The sequence below is a fragment of the Vigna angularis genome, chromosome 5, assembly GCF_016808095.1.
Source record: "Vigna angularis cultivar LongXiaoDou No.4 chromosome 5, ASM1680809v1, whole genome shotgun sequence".
NCBI classification, from domain to species: Eukaryota; Viridiplantae; Streptophyta; class Magnoliopsida; order Fabales; family Fabaceae; genus Vigna; species Vigna angularis.
In genome coordinates, this window is record NC_068974.1 from 7,713,870 (window position 1) to 7,736,645 (window position 22,776).

Consider the following 22,776-nt stretch of genomic DNA (forward strand, 5'->3'; position numbering starts at 1 on the left):
GTTAATATATTCGATTAATTTTACTGCTGCATTGTATATCTCTTAACTTGCGATTCAAAAAAAGTGTAAAAGCATCGATTATCTTGAGTACAAAATGAGGTTTTTTTGATTCAAAACGAATTTTAACGTAACCTAAGGCAAACAATACATAAAATCAAAGATAAACCACATCTTATACATAAATCTACTAAATTACAAAAGCTTTAACACACAACAAGTCTTCATGAAGATCTTCTTGCAACAAGAGCACTTGAGACTTGACTTTGAGACATCATCAAAACAACTTCTCTTCAGCTTTATGCTAACAAATACTAACTACGTCTCTTTTTCTTTTATTGTCTAAGGAAAATTTGTTTATCAAGGAACCATGGCATCAACAATGGAAGGAAGACAAGATGCCAGAAAAGGAAGACACACATTTAAACCTCAAAGAACCTATGTTTGATAATTTGTTAGTTTTTTTGTCAATTCATTTAGGTATTCAAAGTCATTCTTTTTGTATAGAAACAACCTTAGAAATATATACACATGAGTTAGCTTGTTTTACCATCTCTAAGCAACTTATGGATAATCAAAGCCATGCTTATAGTTTGATTATTTACTTGGAAAGTATTCTTTTGATTTTCTTTAAGCATTGCATCTTTAATTTAAAATTGTTTGATGATTTTTGCAGGTGGATATTTAACCCTAGAGGCATACCTCCAAACCTTTGATAATAATATATTGGCCTCTTTCAAGATTCAAATATCACTTTAGTAAAAAAAAAGGAGGGTATGATACAGGACTGTCTCTTAAACATGTATGAGAAAAACGAGAAATAATATTTACAATTCAGAGAATCTATGACAAGGTCAAAGGTCAAAACATATCTCTTTAAATCTTATATGTTCCATGAAAGAGGAAACTTAAAGAACATGAAGATCATGAGCACAATTGAAAAATAATTTAGAAAAATAAATAAATTGTAATTTTATTTTAATTTTACAGAATGTTAAATTCATTGGGTGAGCCAGTTTGTGTTCGTTGGGCGATCAGGCCTTGCTAGGTGAAATTCTACGTTTGTAATCGTTTTCTATTATTTTTATGTGTTTTAGGTTTTGGGCTTTATTTTAGGGTATCTAGGTATTCTTAAACTTTTGTGCCTATATATAGAGGTACCAAAAGCTCATGTAAACACTTTTGATTTGTATTATATGCATCTTCATTCTTTGAAAGAGGATTCTCTTGGTTCATGGATTATAACTCTGATTCTTATCAAAGATTGACATCTTCATGACGAATCTTCACTTGACTTATCAATTTTCTAGATTGTGGTGTCCTCATCCTTGACTTATTTTGTATTCTTCTATACTTTATTTTTGTTGTGCCTTTTGAGGATTCAAATTCAGAAACGATCGTAATATTTCTTGGATATGATCGTTTCAGTTTTTCATACCAAGATCTAGGTGCTTGTTTTAATTCATACAATGATTTCTTTAGTTTATGAACGTGCTTAGGATATTTATAATCTTCAAATCTAAGAGATTGTTATCCATACAAATCTCCCTTAATAAATCCATTTAAGAAAGCACTTTTAACATCTATTTGTTATAATTTAAATTTCATAATTGAAGCATAAGTAAGAAGTAAGCGTATAACCTCTAACCTTGCAACAAGGACATAAGTTTCATCATAATCTATACCTCCTTCTTAACTATATACTTTTGCAACAAGCCTAGCTTTATTCTTGGTTATGTGTCCCTCTTCGTTAGTTTATTTTTGAACACCTATTTTGTTCCTATGAGTTAATGTTTTTCTTCTCTAGGAATGAGTTTTCTTCTCTAGGTCCTTGCCTAGTTCCATTAAAACCGCCAATGAAAACGAACGGTGACAATAGAACTAGGCAAGGACCGAAGTTCGGTTTTGGGTTGAAACTCTATAAGACATCCAAAAGACGCAAGTTTTTCTTACGCGGAAACTAGCAAAGGGAGAATGCGGTACAACGCTACCCAAAGACACGAGAAAAACTACACCAAAACACAACAAAAACTCATTTAATTTAAATGAAAGATAATCAACCAAAGACTAATATAATCGAAATAAAAGTACGTTTAAACAGTTCAAAAGAGAAAAAACGCACCTGGAAAAGCAATGCCTCGGAGAGAAAAGGCGAGAAGGAAGACGATGAAGTGCTCGTAACAGCGGGTTTGATGTCTGATTTAACAGCAAACTAGACGTCGGCTCCCCAGGTGAACCGACGTCTATTCTGGTCTAAACATCGGGGCCCTCGCTAATATGACGTCCAAAACAACTTTTCATCAGGTCATTTAGACGTCGGATGGCGTGATCCGACGTTTGTACGGCGGAAAAAAATAACTTTTCATCTACTTGTCAGACATATACACGTCCGTTAGGAGGGGCACCGACGTCTATAATCGAATATAGACGTCGGGGTGGCAGGATCGGATGTCTCTAAGGCGAAAAAAAATGACTTTTCAGCTACCTGTCAGACATTAAGACGTCTGTTAGGAGGGGCCCCGACGTCTATAATATTATAGACGTCGGGGGCCCTCCTAACAGACGTCTATATGCCCACTTATTTACGAAAATGCCACCGGTCAATAATTTACGTTGGTTATTTTGTGGTCCGACGTCTACGGAGTGACGTTAAAGCCCAATTCTAGACTAGTGCCATTTGCGAAACAAAAGTTATAGTTATACAAAAGTTTGTTAAATTTCTTCTAGTGGTTACCCCCTTTGAGATGTCTCCTATTATATTGTCCAAAGATAATCATCTTGGTGACTGCCAACATTTTGTAAGATCATTAGATTGAGGAATGGGATTCAAGGTACATCTCCTCAAGTTCCTCCTTTAAATATTATTCATCTCCTGCAATTAGTTTATTTGACTTAAGAGGGTTTTCCTCAAGGTCCATAAATTCATCAAAAACAACATGCGTAGATTCTTCATATTTAAAGTTCTTCTATTAAAGACTCTATATGCTTTACGTATAAGAGAATATCCTAAAATTATAGCTTCATTAGCTTTGGAGTCAAATTTTCCTAAATTCTTGTTTCCATTATTTAAGACAGAGCATTTACATCCAAAGATTTTTTAATGTGAAACATATGGCTTTCTTCCTTTAAAAAGTTCATAAGGAGTAATTTTCAAAATCGGTCTAATAAGCATCCTATTTAAAACATAGCAAGCAGTACTCACAACATCAGCCCAAAAATATTTAAGAACGTTAGATTCATTTAATAAAGTTCTAACAAGTTCTTCTAATGAAATATTTTTCCTTTTTAGAACTTGATTTTGTTGAGGAGTTCTAGGTACAAAAAAGTTATGATTATTGCCATGCTCCTCGCAAAAATTTTCAAAAGATTCATTTTGAAATTCTCCTCCTTGATCACTTCTTAAAATTTTAATTTTCAAATCCTTTTCATTTTGAATTCATTTTCAAGGTAAGAAAGAAAGTCCATTTATATCTTAAATAGTCATCAACAATTAAAAGAGCATAATAATTTTCACCAAAAAGTTTTATCCTTGAAGGACCAAATAAATCCATGTGCAACAATTATAAGGATTTTGATGTAGAAATAACATTTTTCGAATGAAAAGAGGATTTAACTTGTTTTCCCTTTTGACATGTCGCACAAGGTTTATCTTTTTCAAACTTTAATTTTGGCAAACCAATTACTGTCTTTTGAAATCAACTTATTCAGGTGTTGCATATGATTATGAGTAACTCTTTTATACTATAGCCATGGATTTTCTTCCTTAGTAACCAAACATGTTATGCTACTACTAGATGCATTTTCAAGATCAATCAAATATATATTGTTATGCCTTATACCTTTTAATACAATCTCAGTTGAATCTTTTTTATGAATGGTGTTGTAATCATGTTCAAAGGTTACCTTGAGCCCTTTGTTACATTGTTGACTTATGCTTATAGGTTATTCTTTAGCCCTTTCTACATACAGCACATGTTTAGTCATCAAGGTATTTGCACCTTCAATTTCACATGTTCTAAGGATCTTTCCTTTATTGTTGTCTCCATAGGTGACAGAACCTTGTTCCTTTTCTCTAGAAATTGACAAATTCCTTCGTATCTTCGGTCATGTGTCTTGAGCATCCACTACTTATATACCACATTGACTTTCTAGGTTTTGGAGATTCTTCCAAAACAAAGGGAAAAAACTTTTTAGGTTGCTAACAACTTGTATGGGAAATTGGGGTTAATGATATAAAATCATTTTATGACATGCACCTAAGTATATTTTCGATTAGGAACACCATAATGTTTGATATTGCACTTGTTTGAAGTGTGACCTTTTTTCGTACAATAAAAACAAGTGATAATATTTGAATTTCTAAAAAAATTAGTTCCTTTTTCAACCCATACTAGATGGGTTCTTTTAATTGGGTTCTTTCTTTTAAGAACACTTAGTTTTTTGAAAACCTTTTTCTTAGGTATAGGTTTTTTAGCATTTTTGTTTGTGGTTGCCTTTCGAGAAGTTTTACAAGTATATCAATATCAAACATGTGGATTTTGTAGGATTCACATTCAACATTTGTAGTTTCTTTCTTTTATAAATTTGATATTTTGTTTTCAAAATTTCTTCCTTTTTTAGAGATTTTTCAAATTTTGATTGTAGCTCTTTAAAATTCTTTTTCAATTTCTTATGAGTATCATCCAATTTTTCATATTCATGAAGTAATTGTTAAAAAGAATCATGCAAATCTTCATAATCATTATTACAACTAAAAACACTTACTTGACTTCCAAAAGATTCATTGTTAGCCATTGGGCATAAATGTGTTTGTTCATCTGAGTTGCTTGAGTTTAATGAGCTTGAATCATTATTCTCCCAAGCAATATAAGCCTTTTTCTTCTTGAGGAATTTCTTTTCCTTCTTTTCTTCACCTTTTGTGTAGTTTGGATAGTGTACCTTAAAATGTTCTCTTTCTCCACAACTATAGCATTTGTAGTTGAAAGAAGATCCTTGATTCTCATTCTTCTCACTTTTAAATTGTCCTTTTCCTTTGGACTTTATGAACTTGTTGAACTTCTTGATCTTTAGACTCATGTTTTCATCATATGAGTCTTCATCCTTCTTAGGGCTTTTGTTCGTTATAATTTTAGACTTGAAGACCAAGTTCTTTTTCCTTCGTTGGTCTTTTTCTTCATTCAATCTTCCCAGTTCAAGTTCATGCTCTCTTAACTTTCTGAAGAGAGACGTCATTGACATGATTGCTAGGTTTTGAGATTATGTTATTGTAGTAACCTTTGGTTGTCATTACCTGTTCAAATATTTCAAAACTTTTATATTTATTTCATTACTGTCCAAAAATTTACCTAACCCGGATAGATGATTGATAATATGACTGAAGCATATATCATTTCTCCTTGTTGCATCCGGAACATTTCATATTCCTAAATCAATGAGTTCTTTTATGCTCACTTGACATCGCCAGTTCCTTCATGGGTTACTCAAAGAACCTCCCGCATCTCCTGGGCACTTTTACATACAGATATCTTGTAAAACTCATCAGGGTTGAGGTAGATGAAATAATATTTCTAGCTCTAACATCATATTGGAACTTTCTGTTTTTCTTCCATATTCCATTGTGAGAAGAGCTTTGGTTCCTGAAGATTGTTAATAGATATAGTAGGCATATATGATCCATTTAATAGAGCATCTCACACACCTTTATCAATAAATTCCAAAATATTTGCATCCTTACTTTCCAAAAAGGATAATTTTTTCTAGTAAAAAGATGAGGTCTATTAATAGAAGCATCTTCAGCAAAGGTTTGATTTTCTCTCACCATTTTCAAAATATTTGAAAAATTAGCAAAGCAAGCTTTGATAACAATTGTTAGAATCACACAGTGAAATGTTAGCGTAAAGCAAAAACTAAAAGGGAGGTGAATTGGTTTACTTAATAAAAAATGTTCCTTTTAAAAAAATCTCTTTTATAAACTGATTTTATAACAAAAATCGGTTCTTTTAAAACAAGAACAATAAATATAAAGAGTATAAGGAAAGAGAAAGTTGCACAGGTAGTTTTATAATAGTTCGGATCAAAGGACTCTACTTCCAATTGTTAATCTCTCTAAAAAGGTTTAACTATTCACTAAAAATAACCAGAACTTACCATCACAAATAGTAGAGTAAAAGTTAGAAAAAAAATATCTCTTAAAGACACAAGACATGAATAACACTTATTTTGACACACAAAGGATGGAGTACTTTTCCTAGCCACAAAAGATTTACGCAAACACTTAAGACACACTCAATGAAAGCTCTCACTTCTACCAACACTAGGTTTTACAAGCCACTTTTCAAAAACACAGAAAGTTTCTTTGTAGCATAACACTAAAGCTCTAAAATGAATTATTGGTTCGAAATTAGGTTTAGGTAAAAAATATATAGAACTTAATTTTGAAAATTAGGTTAGAAAACTAAAAGCTCTATTCGCAATCACTGATAATCGATTATCTTGAGCAGTAATTAATTATTCAATAAACTATTTCAAAAATTATTTTTTCATAGTGATAATCGATTAAACTATTAATACTCATAGCTTTTCAAGTTCAATTTATTCGATTGTTAATATCAAAATATTAGGAGTGCATTTGACACATTGTATCAAAATAATACATGGTTTTGACAATTATTTTCATTTATGTGATAAAATATACTTTTGTATATTTTACTAAGAAAACATCATCCTTTACGCTTCATTATATTTAACACACATGGTTCAACAATTATTTTTGGTGATAGTGATATATCATTGAGCTTGTGATCCAAATTGTTTGGCACGTCCAATAAGTATGAACAATATCACTTGTATTCCTTTGTTACTACCATCCTAACAACATTATCATAAAGTTATTAAGAGTGAATTTGATTTGATTATTAAAGTTTTATATCTAAGTTTTAGAAGTAAAAATTGAATGAAATTATAAGATTATGTCACGTGTTATACTTACACTACATGGACCCCTCTATTGCGTGATTCGTTAAAAAGATACTACAAATAGGACAATGGGCCACTATGGTTGACTTTTGACAACCCAATAATGGATCCATCATTATACATCTATTACCAATTACCACCATTCAATTTCATTCCATCAACCACAACCTTTATTATAATAATAACAATGATAAATTAATTATTCCAAGTCTTTCCTATGGTGTTTCAGAAACAATTGACCCTACAACTTTCTATTTTAAAGATTTATTAACATATGTGTAATTTGTTTACCTTTTAGATGATTGTCAGCACAAATTTTTTTGAAGTCTTAGAGGAATAAAATAATTTAATAATACTTTTAGAATCTACGATAATGTTTCTTTTTTTAACGTTGTCTTTATGTTTGTTAAAAAATGTAATGTGATCATTTTCGTTAGATCGGTATTAATGTTATTTTTTTTATTTTACATGTAAAAGAAATTGTGATTATATTAACATATGTCACCTTATTATTTTTTAAATGATATTAATGTTGATTTAATAAAAAATTTGTATTGAATCTTATTAAAAAATATAGGAATCATATTGAGTCAAAAAAATTGAATCATCATTACAAATATAAGACAAAAACGTTTTCAAACTAATAAAAAATTAAATGTTTTATAAGAAGTAAAATCGAAAATTGTTATGTTTAAAAGGTTAAAAGGTAAAGAATTCAAATTTAGAAAAGAACGAAGAAAACAATTTATTTTACTTGATTAAAAATGTATTTAAATTTAATATTATTATTTATTATTGAACATGATACTTAATGCATGATAAGCAAAAACTTTTCATCCGATTTTATTAAAAAAGAAAATGTCTTATCGCTTAACTCAATGATTTTTCATAATTCTCAATCTTTGTAATTTCTTTGTTTTCTCCTTATTAATAGCTTTTTCAATATTTTTGCATTGAAGCTTGGAGGGCTCAAAAACACATGCAAACCAACGAAGCAAAGACAGCTTCATTTGGTGACAGGTTTGTCTTCTTTTGAACTTTGTTTTCTTGCTTTGCCACTCACTATCAAACTATGCATGAACCAAGAGATTCTTACTTATCTCCTACCACCTCATCTTTTAAGGTTAAAATAATACACAAATTATTCTTACAACTATAGTCATAGAATTACTTTTTTTTCCCCATAAATAATTCTTATTAAAAGATTAAAAATCAATTAGGAAAAGTAAGGCTTGGTAAAAATATCACTGCAAATTTTATCAGAAACATATAACATTTGCCAACTAAAGACACACACAGCATATTTTATAGGATGTTATTTTTTAAACATCAGATGCATTTATTAGGGCAAGAGTATTGCAGGGAAATTTCAGCTTTTGTCAATGATTTTGAGGACAAGTTGGTTGAGGGATTTTATGTAAAATAGTTAACAAACAATGTTATATATATATATATATATATATATATATATATATATATATATATAATAACACTAAAACAAGGTTATTTTGTTATTAAAGGTATTATTGAAGATGAATTTGATCCAAGAACTAGTTTCTTCTGTAGGAAGTTAGTTAATTTAATTGATAGCATAAAATATACTTAAGATGATATATGTTTATAATAATATATGTAACATTTACAAAAATTTAGAAGTAACCTATTTCACCAATTATATATAAAATTAAGGCTGTTTTTAAATTAATAGAAGACATAATTTAGATTGATTCTTATAAAAGAATGTTACTTATAATAGAGGGAAGAGAATACTATTTAACATGTGATTACTATTGAAAATAAATTTCCTTAAAGCGAACAAGGGCGTATCTACCATCATAAGTTATTAATATTTTGAAAATTATTAATATATTCAATTTTAAAAAATAAATTATATTTAATATATGTTTAGAATAGACTATTAAAATCGACCACAATTATTATTATTGCTACGATTCCAAAAACCACTTTAAAAAAAAATAAAATTCATGAAATGTCTTGTTGCACCGCATGGAGTAGAATATAATGAAAGTAACAATAATAGATACGTAAGATTTAAGGGTTTTGAATGTACTCTTGTTCTTAGATATTACACATCATGCATTATACTTCTTTTCACAGCAAAAAAGTTCATTAAGAAGTTCACAGAATGATTCCATAGTTTCTACCTTACGCTTCTCTTTTTTTTGGTAGAGAGTTTCTTTAAGAATATAAAACTAAACCTATTAATTTCAGAAAATGAGTCAACAGAACAATAAAAAAGCATAGCTGAGAAAATATTTCAATGGAAGCTAAATCAACACTCATACTTTAGATTCATTCAGCTGGTCTTGCAAGCAATGGGAAAATCTATAACCTTCAAAAATATTTTTTTTTCTTACATTATTCTAGTAACCTTGTCAACTAATTAGATAAAATTTTATTATGATTATAAGAATAAAAAACAATCTTACATTATCACTACTTTTGGCTTTTTGCCTTTTGAATATTAGATAAATTATATTTATATTTGTGTTAGTTGACACTTGGAAACTAATATATATATATATATATATATATATATATACATATACACACGTCATGTCCCATATCTTGTATTTTTTTCAATTTAACCATGTCTCCATGTCCGTGTCATATCCGCTAACCGTATCTCCATGTTTGTGTTGTATTCGTTAACCGTATCTCATGTTTGTGTTGTATCAGTTAACCGTATTTCCATGTCCGTATCCGTGTTGTATCTGTGTCTGTATCCATATCTAGTACATGATGAACACATGAAGCTTGAAGTAAATATGACACATGCAAGAGGGAAAACTTGTACAAAACTCCCATTTTTTAAAAAGTATAACATGAATCAGAGTATATATATAACCTCAAGAAAGAATAAAATTAAAATCACAATTAGCAAATTATCTCTTGGTCTCTCATTTGTGAAATCTATATATTCTCTCATGTAGTATATATATATAAAAGCCTTCCCTAAAGAACCTTCTTCATATCGGCTAATGCTAACCTCTCCCAAGTATACAAGGGGAAGAAAACTGGGGAAATAAAACACAACCACATCTCTTCTAATAAATGGAAGAAAGAAGAATGAGAAAGATCATAAGAATGGCAGTGATACCTATTTCCTTCACTACCTTCTCAGCTTTCTTTGCTTTTATATACCCACAAATTCTATTCATCATCTGATTCCAGAGTTGGGGTCTTAGAACAGGTCTCCTTTTGATGGAGTTCCAACATTTTCTTTTCTGGGTTGCACAGACCTGTAGGTGAACAGCAGATCATTAGGATAAAATATTCCATTTTCGGCTGCATATATTATATGTGTGTGTGTGTGTGTGGACATACACACATAACAAGAAGTTAAATGCAGACTACAAAGTATGAAAGATCCTCTGAAACGAATTAATCATATAACCTCACCAAAACCAGATTCCCAATTTGCGGATTAATTCATGCCTCAAATACGGATAAGTTCATTATTAAATATTTTGTAGGAAAATATTTGATTATTTATTTTGATGCTACAAACTTCAGCAGCTCATCCATTTAAAAGGTCTTTTTAACAAAATTTGTACTTTGAAGAGATGATCTTTAGAGGTAAAGGGGAGGTAAGAGAAATTTTCATTTTAACTAGAATCCCTTATTTGAGATTATATTAAAATAAAGAAAATAAAAACGGCAGATTATGATGTAACCTTTCAATGATAATGATCCTTTAACATCCCTTAATTTATTTTTATAAACATCCTCTTAATTTAGAAATTAAGAAATATCTTTCCCTTTTCCCATCCAAACACCTCCATCGATATTTGGACTGAAAGATACAAGACAACATTGAATAGCTCAAAACAATGCACCATGAGGTAGCCCATAATACCAATTATTTTATGGGATCCCAATTCATGAATTTCATACTTTTAAGGTTCTCCTAGAAAATTCTGTCTTGCAAAGCACCAAATACTGATGCTGTTGTAACATCATTGTTCAAAGAGAAACACCAACCTGAACACTTTGGAATATCCCACACAGCGACAGATGTGGCTGTGCAGTCTGTAGCACAAAGTTCATGATTATTCTCATGGTTGACGTTCATAGCTAGCATCCAAGCTCCAATAGTAACATCCTCATTGCTGAACATTCGGAAACTGAAACAATGCAAAAGCATTATATTGAAGTGAGAAAGAGGTTATGTATTGAACAAAGGTCCATATCATCATATTTATAAATTGTAACCTCCAGCCCTTTATATCGAGAGGAAATTTAAGACCTCAACCTCCAAAATATGATATTTAGGTAACAAAGAGTATAGCTCTCAATCCATTTGCACCAGTGAGAAAACTAACAAGACTAAGCAAAGATTAGGGCAGTATCTCAACTATTTCTTTTATGAGATTAGAAACTGAAATTATCCAACCCTAGCACACAAATCTCCTGGTAATTTTGTTTTCCTTGTGCATTGCATACCTGCTTACAAATGGATCAGCCCAAAAAACATTTCTATATCTAAACATCAACGAGTTTATCAAGCGAGTATTACTTCCTACTGTGCCCAATAAACTACAAGAAAGATTTGTGATTCTACTGTCTACTTAAGGTCATGTGGCCATGCAAGTTCTGGAGGAAAGAATACTTGCCTGTCATTCCTAAGAGCAACCAAGCTTGAGACAACATCAGCAGAAAGAGCATAAATAGGACCATAGGCATGAAGAAAATACTCCTTTCCAAGCAAATTAGACAAAGGCTCATACCTACAGGATTTTATCAGAAAAAGTACTCCATAAGAAAAAGTATGATAAAATGCTGGTTACAAGTTGAGGCCTTAAGTGTAACAATGTGGTGAGGATACCACACTACATTAGCATTTTCAACCCAAAAAATATAACGGTGACAAATATTGATAATGAGGTCTAAAACAAAATTGGCAATGAAGTGCCACATTAAAAGGTTTGAAATTGTTTCAATCTTGTAATTCTATGACCATTTCTTGGGGATCAAGTTTACATCCAACAATTCAAAGCCTTATCCCATTACGTGGGATTAAAAAGGTCATTCCCCAACAGTATCTATTATTAACAATAAAAGAGCGATTCATTGAGCAAATATTTTATTTTAATTGACTAGACAAAGTATATTATATATATACGTTGAAGAAAGATAGTTTTTATCTTTTGGTGTATATTACTATTTAAGAAAATCTATCTGTTGTTATCAAATGAAAATTAAAGATGAAAACAAAAAGTAGTTGAATTCCACAATTATTTTAATAACATCCTGTGATCTAAACAAATTATATATTTATTTTGATTCAACCACAGTGAACCACTTTACTTTCAACTTTTGGATGAAAGTATATGCATTTCACCTTGAAAAGAACCTATGGCCTCATTCTCCAACCTGATTCTTAGAAGCAACCCCGCCAAAAAATAGCTAACAGTAAGATAACAAGTATGATTAAAACAGGAATCTACATGCAAACTTATCTTACATTATCTCTCTTGCGATAGTAGTTGTTCGTTTGTAAATCTAACAACTAAATAGTATTAATAATTTATATTTCTTTCTCAGGCAAATAGCCTCATCAAGTAGAGACCTCAAGTTATACATATTACTCTTGTTCCATTGTTGGAGTAATTTATTAATGGCATAATTTTTTTGTTCGTTGGTAAATCTAACAACTAAATAGTATTAATAATTTATATTTCTTTCTCAGGCAAATAGCCTCATCAAGTAGAGACCTCAAGTTCTACATATTACTCTTGTTTCATTGTTGGAATAATTTATTAATGCCATAATTTTTTTATTTCTCCTGTGTAAAATTGTGTCAAGCTGAAAGTGCAGAGTTGGGAAAATTCATCTATACAGAATCAAACTAAAATTTTTAAGATAAACTAAAATCACCAAAACAAAACTAACCATTTGAGTTTTGGATCAGTGAAAACAGGTCCTTTTTTCATACATCCTATGTATGTCTGAGGATGAGATCGTTCTTTGGCCAGTAGCAATGATAGACGATCTGAAGACAAATTAAAAATATGAACATAAATCTTAATTAGAATTGTAAAAGTCATCTCATAAAGGAAGTTCTTCAATGTATTTACCACATTAAGCATTAAAATATCAAGTCACCTGGCCTTAAATATATGTCATCATCAGCTTTGACATAAAATTCAGCATCAAAAAGAGCATAAGCAGCTTTGAAGAAAGCTAACCTGTAATGAATGAATTTTCAATTTAGCAAGCACAATACAGAAAGAAAAAAAAATGTAGTCATTCTCAGCACACACGTTTTGTATGGGAGCTTACTGTACTCCTCTTGGATATCCAACAAAATGAAATCATCATATTCTGCTAATTCCTTATGAAGTGAAGACATCTTTCCTCTGTCACTTGTTCTACCAATGATAAACCTAAAAGCCAACCCAGTGGATTCTTCCAAGCTGCAAGCAACAGTCAATAATTAAAATGACAGTACCAACTTCCTCCATTCTCAAACCAGCTTCCCTCAAAATATCCAACCCACCAACAAAATACAATCACCAAGTTTACATAACTTCAGACACTGCAATCTACATTATAGCCGAATCCAAACAAGCTAAATTAACACAGACGAGAACCTAGGATGTGGAACATTCATAAACAGTTCTACAAATAAGCTTTGCAAATCAGTAATACTCAAATTCACAATAAAATACAGATAACCATCATCCCCCATCCATTTTCACTTTCCTTTTCACCCTCTCCATTATTATACATTAATATCAATGTTGTAAAATCCAAATATAAATGACGAGTATCACTACAAAAAGGATCATGGTTCATGTACATTTCCAAAACCATAGCTGTATATAAAAATACTTAAAACAAGACTTAAATATACTAAAAGTCCCTAAAAATACGACCTTTAAAGTTTACTCCCCTGCAAAAGGTTTATTAGAAGTGGACTTTAAACCTAACTCAACCCCACAAAACCGGCTTGTAGGGTGAGGTTTGCACCCACTTATAAAGTATGAATTGGCCTTATCTCTAGTCGATCTGGGACTTCCAACACACCTCCTTCACGCCAAGGTATAGACATCCCGTGCGCGATAGTAGAAATTGGGTGGTCCGATAACGGCCCGATAGCGGGTGGAATAGAAGAATAGAATGCTCACTTAGAACTCGCTAGGATAGGCTCTAACCATAGCTCTGATACCATATTAGAAGTGGACTTTAAACCTAACTCAACCCCACAAAACCGGCTTGTAGGGTGAGGTTTGCACTCACTTATAAAGTATGAATTGGTCTTATCTCTAGTCGATGTGGGACTTCCAACAAGGTTCTTAGTTTTTAATCCCTACAATTTACAAAAACCACATGCCTCTAGTCCATGCTGAAGGACTAAAACCACATCATTTTTGTTAACTGAAAAAATGAATAAAAAATTTGATGAACTAAAACAAAAAATATACTTAAACCATTAAAGGTAGAAAAAAAATACATACTTACCATATAATCATTTATTTTTGAAAAAAAGACTTTTCTTTGAACTTCTATATTTTAGAAGAAAAGAAATTGTAATTATTTGATGCTTCTAAAACAATGTGTTGCTTGATGGTTATCATTAACACACTGTTTGGATTCGAGGGTGGATTTGAGGGAGAGTAAGTAGATGGATGGACTTGAGAGGATTGTGGTGTTGTTTGGATCAACGGATTTGGAAGGATAGATGGAGGGGTTTAAAGGAAAAGTTTGTGAGAGTTTGTGAATGATATGATGGGTGTGATAGATTAAAAAAAATGTTTTAATTAATAAAAACATATGATTACCAACTTATCCTTGGTAGAAATTTGATATAAATTTAAATTTAAGTAGTGGAAATTATTTTAAAATGAAATTGAAATTGTTAACAATTAAAAAAAATTAAAATTGTAAAAATAAAAGGGATTTGTAGGACTAAATTTCAAATGCATTTTCTTAAATATTAATTTGTATACTATTATTTAAATTATTGTGAATCATATTTATTAACACAAAAATAATTATATATAACTAATAAATATTTATTACAATTAACTAATACTTATTTATCATCATACAAAATTAATTTAGGTAACAATTATCAACATACCAAATGATTAACCACAATACCAAACCTCTAACTTGTTGAAGAATAAGCAAACCAACATCTTATCCAGCTAACAACACCATCAACCAGAACTTCTTACAAAGAACCACCGTGTTGGACGTCCTCCACCTCACAAACAAGAAAAAAGGACACGTCAAATACTACATGAACATTAAACACGACTACTAGAATAGATTCCACCTGCATGTTATGAGACCATGGAATCGATTCCAATCTCATTTAGTTCATCGAATGCCACAAAATTGATCCTACAACAACCATAATTGATTCCATCATACTCAACATACGAATAGAATTGATTCCACTTGCACTTATAAGACCATAGAATCCATTCCATGTTATTTCATCTCCACAACCACATGCACAGAATTGATTCCATCGCCTTCCTTGGTAGCACAGAATCAATTCCATCATCTTCTTTGGCAGTACATAATCAATTCCATCATCTTCCTTGGCAACACATAATTGATTCAGACAAACACAAAATCAATTCCTTGTTCACCAAAATTGAATTGTAACAGAAAAATTATACAAAACTACTAAACACTAGGCACAGGGATGACCTCGACTATGCAAGGCTAAACGACAAGCTCAACTCGGCAAGACCAAACGACGGCAATGTCAACAAGACTAAACGACAAGCTCAGCTCGGCAAGAGAAGAACTTTGTTCATTATTTTTACATTTCTCACCTTAACAAGCTTGTGTGTGGGTTGAGAACATTGCGCCTTCTCCTCTACGAGCTGGACCATGAGAACCCAGACAGAAATCCTTCTCCTCTACGAGCTTCACCACGAGAACTCAGTAGAACTCCTTCTCCTCTACAACTAGGACCATGAGACTCTCACACAAATGCAGGTTTGAAGCTTATATTCAATTGAATGTTGCACCTCTACCTCCCAACGATAACATTGATGGTGTTTTGAAACAAAGAAGCTACCCCTCCAGTCAAAGGTTGTCATCAGCTAGGAGAATCTCCATTGTGGTACATCAGAAATCTCCACTATTCATGAAAAGATTTGGCATCTTTCACGTACATGGTAGCAATGTAATCTCAAATAAAAGGTAAGGATATTTTGGTCGTTAAGGTTGTGTTTGTTTCTACATATGCATTGTTTCTACATGTGTAAAAGGATGGATTTGCGATTAATCCATGTGTTTGTTTCCACTAATTTGCAGTGATTTAAAAGCACGAATTTGCAAGAGATTATAAATCCATCCACATATATTAGAACAGATTTGCCATGATGTACTGTGCATGCTCCATTCAAAGACCAAAATATCCTTGTCTTTTATTTGAAATTACACTGCTGCCATGTACGTGAAAGATACTAAAGTTATGCATGAACAGTAGAGATTCCTGATGCAGCACGGTGGGGATTCTCCTTAATAATGACAGCCTTTGACTGGAAGGGGTAGCTGTTTGTTTCAAAACACCATCAATGTTATTGTTGGGAGGTAGAGGTGCAGCATTCAATTGAATATAAGCTTCAAACCTGCACTTTAGTGAGAGTCTCATGGTCTTGGTCGTAGAGGAGAAGGAGTTTTGTTGAGTTCTTGTGATGCCACTCATAGAGGAGAAGGAGTTTTGCAGGGTTCTTGTGGTGAAGCTTGTAGAGAAGGTGTAGTGTTCTCAATCCACACACAACCTTGTTAAGGTGAGAAATGTCAAAATATTCAACAAAATTCTTCTTTTGGTCGTTTAGTCTTACCGAGTTGAGCTTGTCCTTTAGCCTTGTCGAGCTGAGCTTGTCGTTTAGTCTTGACGAGCTTGCCGTCATATGATCTTATCGAGCCGAGCTTGTCATTTAGCCTTGCCTAGCCGAGCTTGTCATTTAGTCTTATCGAACACGTCTTTGTGCCTAGCATTTAGTCATTTAGTCTATTTTTTTTGTTACGTTTCAATTTCAGGTGAAAAGGGAATCGATTCTATGTTTGCCTAAATCGATTTTGTGCTACCAAGGAAGATGATGGAATCAATTTTGTGCTGCCAAGGAAAATGATGGAATCGATTGTGCTGCCAAGGAAAATGATGGAATCGATTTTGTGCTGTCAAGGAAGATGATGGAATCGATTCTTTGATGCCAAGGAAGACAATGGAATAGATTTTGTTCTACCAAGGAAGACGATGGAATTGATTTTGTGCTTGTGATTGCAAAGATGAAATAACATGGAATCAATTCCATGGTCTTATAAATGCAAGTGGAATCAATTATGTTCGTATGTTGGGTATGATGGAATCAAGTATGGTTGTAGTAGAATCGATGATGTGGCATTTGACGAATAAAATGAGACTGAAATTGATTCCATGGTCTCATAACATGCAGATGAAATCTAGTTTGGATGTGATGTTCATGTAATATTTGACTGTGTTCTTTTCTTTTTGAGTTGGACGACGTCCAGTATAGTGGTTCTTGGTGGTCTGTGGTGAAGAAGTCTTGGTTGACGGTATTGATAGTAGGATAAGGAGTTGGTTTTCTTATTCTTCAATAGGTTAGAGGTGTTAATAATTTGGTATGCTAGTAATTGTTATCATAATTAATTTTGTATGATGATAAATATACATTAGTTAATTGTTAATAAATATTTATTAGGTATATATAATTATTTGTGTGTTAATAAATATGATTCACAATAATTTAAATAATAATATACAAATTATTATTTAAGAAAATGCATTTGAAATTTAATCCTACAAATCCCTTTAATAAATTTTCCTTTTATTTTTACAATTTTAATTTTTTTTATCATTAACAATTGCAATTTCATTTTAAAATAATTTCGACTACTTAAATTTAAATTTATATCAAATTTCTATACAAGGGAAAATTGATAATCATATATTTGTATCAATTAAAACTTCTTTTTAATCTATCACATCATTTACAAACTCTCACAGATTTTCCTTTCAAATCTCTTCGTCTATCTTTTCAAATCCTTTAATCCAAATAACACCACAATCCCCTCTCCATCCCCTCAAATTCATCCCCTCACTCTTCCTCAAATTTACTCCACAATCCAAACACTCAATGAATGGAGTACATCATGACAAATATGTTCTAATATGCGTGGATGGATTTATAATTTTTCTTGCAAATCTGCGCTTTTAAATCACCGCAAATCAGTCGAAACAAACGCATGGATTAATCGCAAATCCTTCCTTTTACACATGCAGAAACTATGCATACCCAGAAACAAACACAACCTAAGACAGAACAAATGTCACCCCACTCCTAGTCCAGATACAAACTTTTGATATTGCACTTCACATTTCTGAATTCCTAACATCTGGGCCCCTAAACAATTTCCCAGAAGAGAATTAGTAACATCACCGTAAAAAGCTTTGTTCTCACATCAAAACTCCAAAAAAAAAAAAAAAATCATATGCAAAACCGTTCACTTCTCTCAAAACCCTATGACTAAAAATAAAAGACTTATATGCAATTTTGGTCCTCCTTATGTTTACTTGTACAACTTTGGTCACTATTATTCTGATTGAGTGATTTTGCAACAGAATTTGCTATCATCAACCACCTCGTACTTAATTATCAGACTGATACAAGTCAAAAAATCTTTCTTTTTTCTATAAGACTATTCAAACCATGGATGAATACAATGGGCACAAGGGAGGTGAAGAAACTCACATAATCACTCAAATGCGCAAGTGTTGTCTCTACATCATTAGTTACTAACAGATCAAACAGTTAATTAGGCAAGAGATAGTAATCCCTCAATCCCAAAATCATAGTCTTTTCATATATTATGAATAACAAAAATGAATATGTTACTTATTAAATCAATTTCATTAAGTTGAGAATAAAAAGAGAATATAAAATTGGAGGGCATACAAGATCCCTCTTGTGATCTTCTATTTATAATGATAGAAACTGATACAATGGAAGATGAAAAATCAAAAGACTACCCTAAATTCCTAGGTACAACTCAGAGTGCACTAGAATTCTAGGTACAAGACTAAGTACTAATCATGATTTCACCATATAAATGGTTCCCAATGCACTACTTATTACTTATTTCAACACATTATACTAATGTCACTCTTCTCAATAAATACATTACTTTTATTCGTTGCAAAAGCAAAACATTCTCTTCAATATTTGAGAGCAGATTAAGAATAAAATAAATGAAAACCAAAATAAAGAATAGAAGTTCATTTGAATTTCTTTTATAGACTCCCCAGGTTCGATCTTAGTAGAAACAATTATGTCAGACTTTACTTATCTTTCGGTCGAGTTTAGTCTTAGGAAAAACCTTAGGACACTGGTGAATCATATCCATGGACCAAAGACCACACTCATCCTGGCAAAGATGAACTAGATGTTATTGTTACCTAATTTCGACACTATTTAGATGTGAGACAAATGGAGGTACCCCATTTTAACAAATGAAAAAATTCCAACACTGAAATCGCTCAATTGAACATATAGTAAGCAAATTTGGACAAATGCAAAAGATCACAAAAACTGCAACAGCAACAACAACAAAAATAAATGCATTATATCATAGATGAGGTGGAGTAAAGGGATGACACGATACTATTTGGCAGAGTTAAAAAGCAAAGTTTGAGGACTAAAACTGCATTTAAGCTAAAAAAAACAAATGGGGAGGAGTTAGAAGAGATAAAGCGAATACCGTTGAAGGCCTTGGCGATCAGAGGGAAACCACGTCTTCCTTAACGCCTCTCTTCTCCCAGCGGATCCAAATCCCGTTTGAATGCCCACAAACCCCATCACCTTGTGCCTCCCTCCATCTCCAACAGCGACAGCGGCGTTCGCGTTGCCGGCGTGTTCCCAGACGACGCGCACCGATCGGGGGTGCACGTCGGCACAGCCACTGTGGCGAATCTGGGTTAGGTAGGGGACGGCGGCGAAGAGGAAGAGGATGAGGAGAACGGAGATGAGGAGGAGGGAGAGGGTAGATCTACGCGCGACGAAGGGCGAGGGGTGGCGGCCGTAGGGAAGGGCGTAGGATTTGGGGGAAGAAGGCATGGCTCAGGGAATGGGGCAGCACAGTGCTGTGGTGAGGGCGAAGGTGAAGATGAAGCTTGATGAAGATACGTTCATGGCACACAAAAATGAATGAAGGTTGGATGTACTATGAGTAGTTGTTGTTAGAAACTAGAGACTACAACAGTACGCCTAACGCCTAACGCTTAACGCCTATGTTTCTCACTTTTTTTTTATTAGACTAATAACTTTCTTTCATATGGAAAATAAATATTAAATGTAAATTGGAATGCTACACACAATATGTATACACACACTCGCTCTAAGAAAATTATTAATAATGAAAAAATCTAAAATCTCAATTTCAATTTACAATTATTCAAATTTATTTCTTTGGATTTATTTAGATAAATTATTTTCAAAATTTAAATTTAAATTTTTAAATTTTAAATCTAACCTATTTTATTGAATTTGGATCGAATTTAGATTCAATAATTTTTTGATTTTTAAAATCTAAAATTAAGAACATTTAAATTGAATCAAGTCAGTTTAGATTCAATAATTATTGAATTGGACAATCACTACAAATCATCAAAGCCACATAATAACACCCTAAAAGAAGATGATTATAAGGCATCTCTGTCATCAAACTATGAACTATACATAAATAAAATGTCTAATTTTCTTCATCTTCGTTACATTCATCGTTTGGCACGTTTTCTTAATCAGATACCTACAATATAACATAATAATTAGTCGGTTATATATTTTTAAAAAAATCATACAAATGAATTTAGCAATTATTACCGATGGTTGAAATGTGACAAACTTTGAAGGTAATTGATCCGAATAATTTTGCAACATAAACACTGTCATTTCCTTCATTTCATTGATTTGTGATGTCAATGAAGATACATATAACAGATGAAATTATTTTAAAAAGTAAGAAAAATTATATCTAACAAGTTAATCATAAAAGGAACAAACCAAGTAATTGATAAAATATTCATTAACCTAAGTTTGTGGTTCAACATTAGAAGGAGAAATTGAAGATGATCCTTTATGAGAACAAGCATTAATTTCAAAAACTTTAGATGAGCAAGGACCCAAACCTAGATCACGAACGCATCCACGATGCTTTTGGATTTCTAAATCATGAGCCAATAAATCTAAATTGGATATTTTTTTATTGGGACAATGTTGTAGATTTATATGCTTCAATTTTTTTTTACATTCAAAGTTTAATAAAATAGATATGTAAACAAGGCAAAACCATTAATTCAAACATAAAAAACAACATCGTTCTTCATTGAACCTCCACCAGCATATGTTAGGTAAGCATTTCTTAACATACACAAATCATCTGGGAAGGAGTGAAAAACATCGCAAATACTAAAAATTAAATAGTACTGAAAAGCTCACCTAGACATCTACGTTGAAACTTTACAACAGCTACAGCTTGAAAAGTACACTTATAAGAATGTCAAATTATAAAGAACACAAAATAAAAAGGTCATGCTTGCATAGTGTACAAGTTTGTGCCGGTGGTTGCGTGTAAGAGAAAGAGAGTTAATTCTAAGTCTCCTAAGTATCATAGTTCGGTGACCCTTTAGAAAAACTGAGAACTCTTTTAGGGTTTTTTTTTTTCAAAATAATTTAATAGTTTATCATAATTATAAATCAAATAAGTATGATGTAAAATGAGTAAAGAATCTTAAGTTTATGAATTTTAATATCAGAAATCTTTTAATAAAAAAATTACGTATTTGTGTTATATGTCATTTCTTAATAAAATTAAAGGAATAGAATAAGAAATGACAAAAAAAAAAAGTTGCACGTATGAATATATACAAGTAAAATTTGTGAATATTCTTAATGGATTGTCTATCGGTAATGGATACGAGTATTTATTATCTATTTGATCACATAACTGGAATATGTATTATGTTATCTATTTGATGACGGAACTGGAATATGTATTATGAGATTCGTTACTCATAATTAGGGATGACAAAAAAATTCGCGGGTATTCGTAGATAAAATCTACGACAGGTAATTACTATCCAGAGATATTTATTATCCGCAAATAACGAGTGCGTGTATTTTAATACCCGCTTCTAAACGGGTTGGATGCGAGTATTAAACTATTCGCTCCACGAATATCCGCTTTCCGCAAAAAATAAAAAAAAAATATTTATTTTTTATTTTTTTAAATTAAATTTAATAAAATAAAATTAATTTATATTTTATTAGGTTAAATTTAATTAAAAATAAATTTTAATTTATATTTAATTTACTTTATATTATATTATATATATATATATATATATATATATATATTTGTAATTTTATTTAAATTTTATTTAAAAAATGTATAAAATATATTTTTTTAATTTTTTGTGGTATCCACGGGTACTCGAGGGTTTTAAAATACCCGCGAGTATTTTTTAAGCGGGTACCCATGCAGATAGTAAACGAGTTACGGGTCGGATTTTTTTTGCTGGTCGGGTTGCGGATAGGCATTATCCGTGCCCGATCCGATCTGTTGTCATCCCTACTCATAATTATTATTTTTATATTTTTTGGATAATAATTATTAGTGAGTTTTATTTTAATATTTTTAAAATAAGTAATCAAAACAAAGTTAATATGGAAAATATATTAATTACTAAAAAACTGTTTAAAATTTAATTTCATATATTTATATTTTTTA

At 31.5% G+C, this 22,776-nt stretch overlaps 1 protein-coding gene across 1 annotated transcript; it reads right to left on the reverse strand.

The window, feature by feature from the left end:
* Positions 1-9,878: 9,878 nt before the first annotated feature.
* On the reverse strand, positions 9,879-20,292 carry LOC108340657 (probable beta-1,3-galactosyltransferase 14). Its single transcript, XM_017578172.2, has 7 exons — positions 19,750-20,292; positions 13,260-13,412; positions 13,102-13,184; positions 12,889-12,988; positions 11,610-11,723; positions 10,978-11,120; positions 9,879-10,235 (listed from the first exon to the last, which is right to left on the reverse strand). The coding sequence occupies exons 1-7, from the start codon at positions 20,103-20,105 to the stop codon at positions 10,147-10,149; spliced, it is 1,038 nt and encodes a 345-aa protein (XP_017433661.1). The 5' UTR covers positions 20,106-20,292; the 3' UTR covers positions 9,879-10,146.
* Between the last annotated feature and the right edge of the window lie 2,484 nt (positions 20,293-22,776).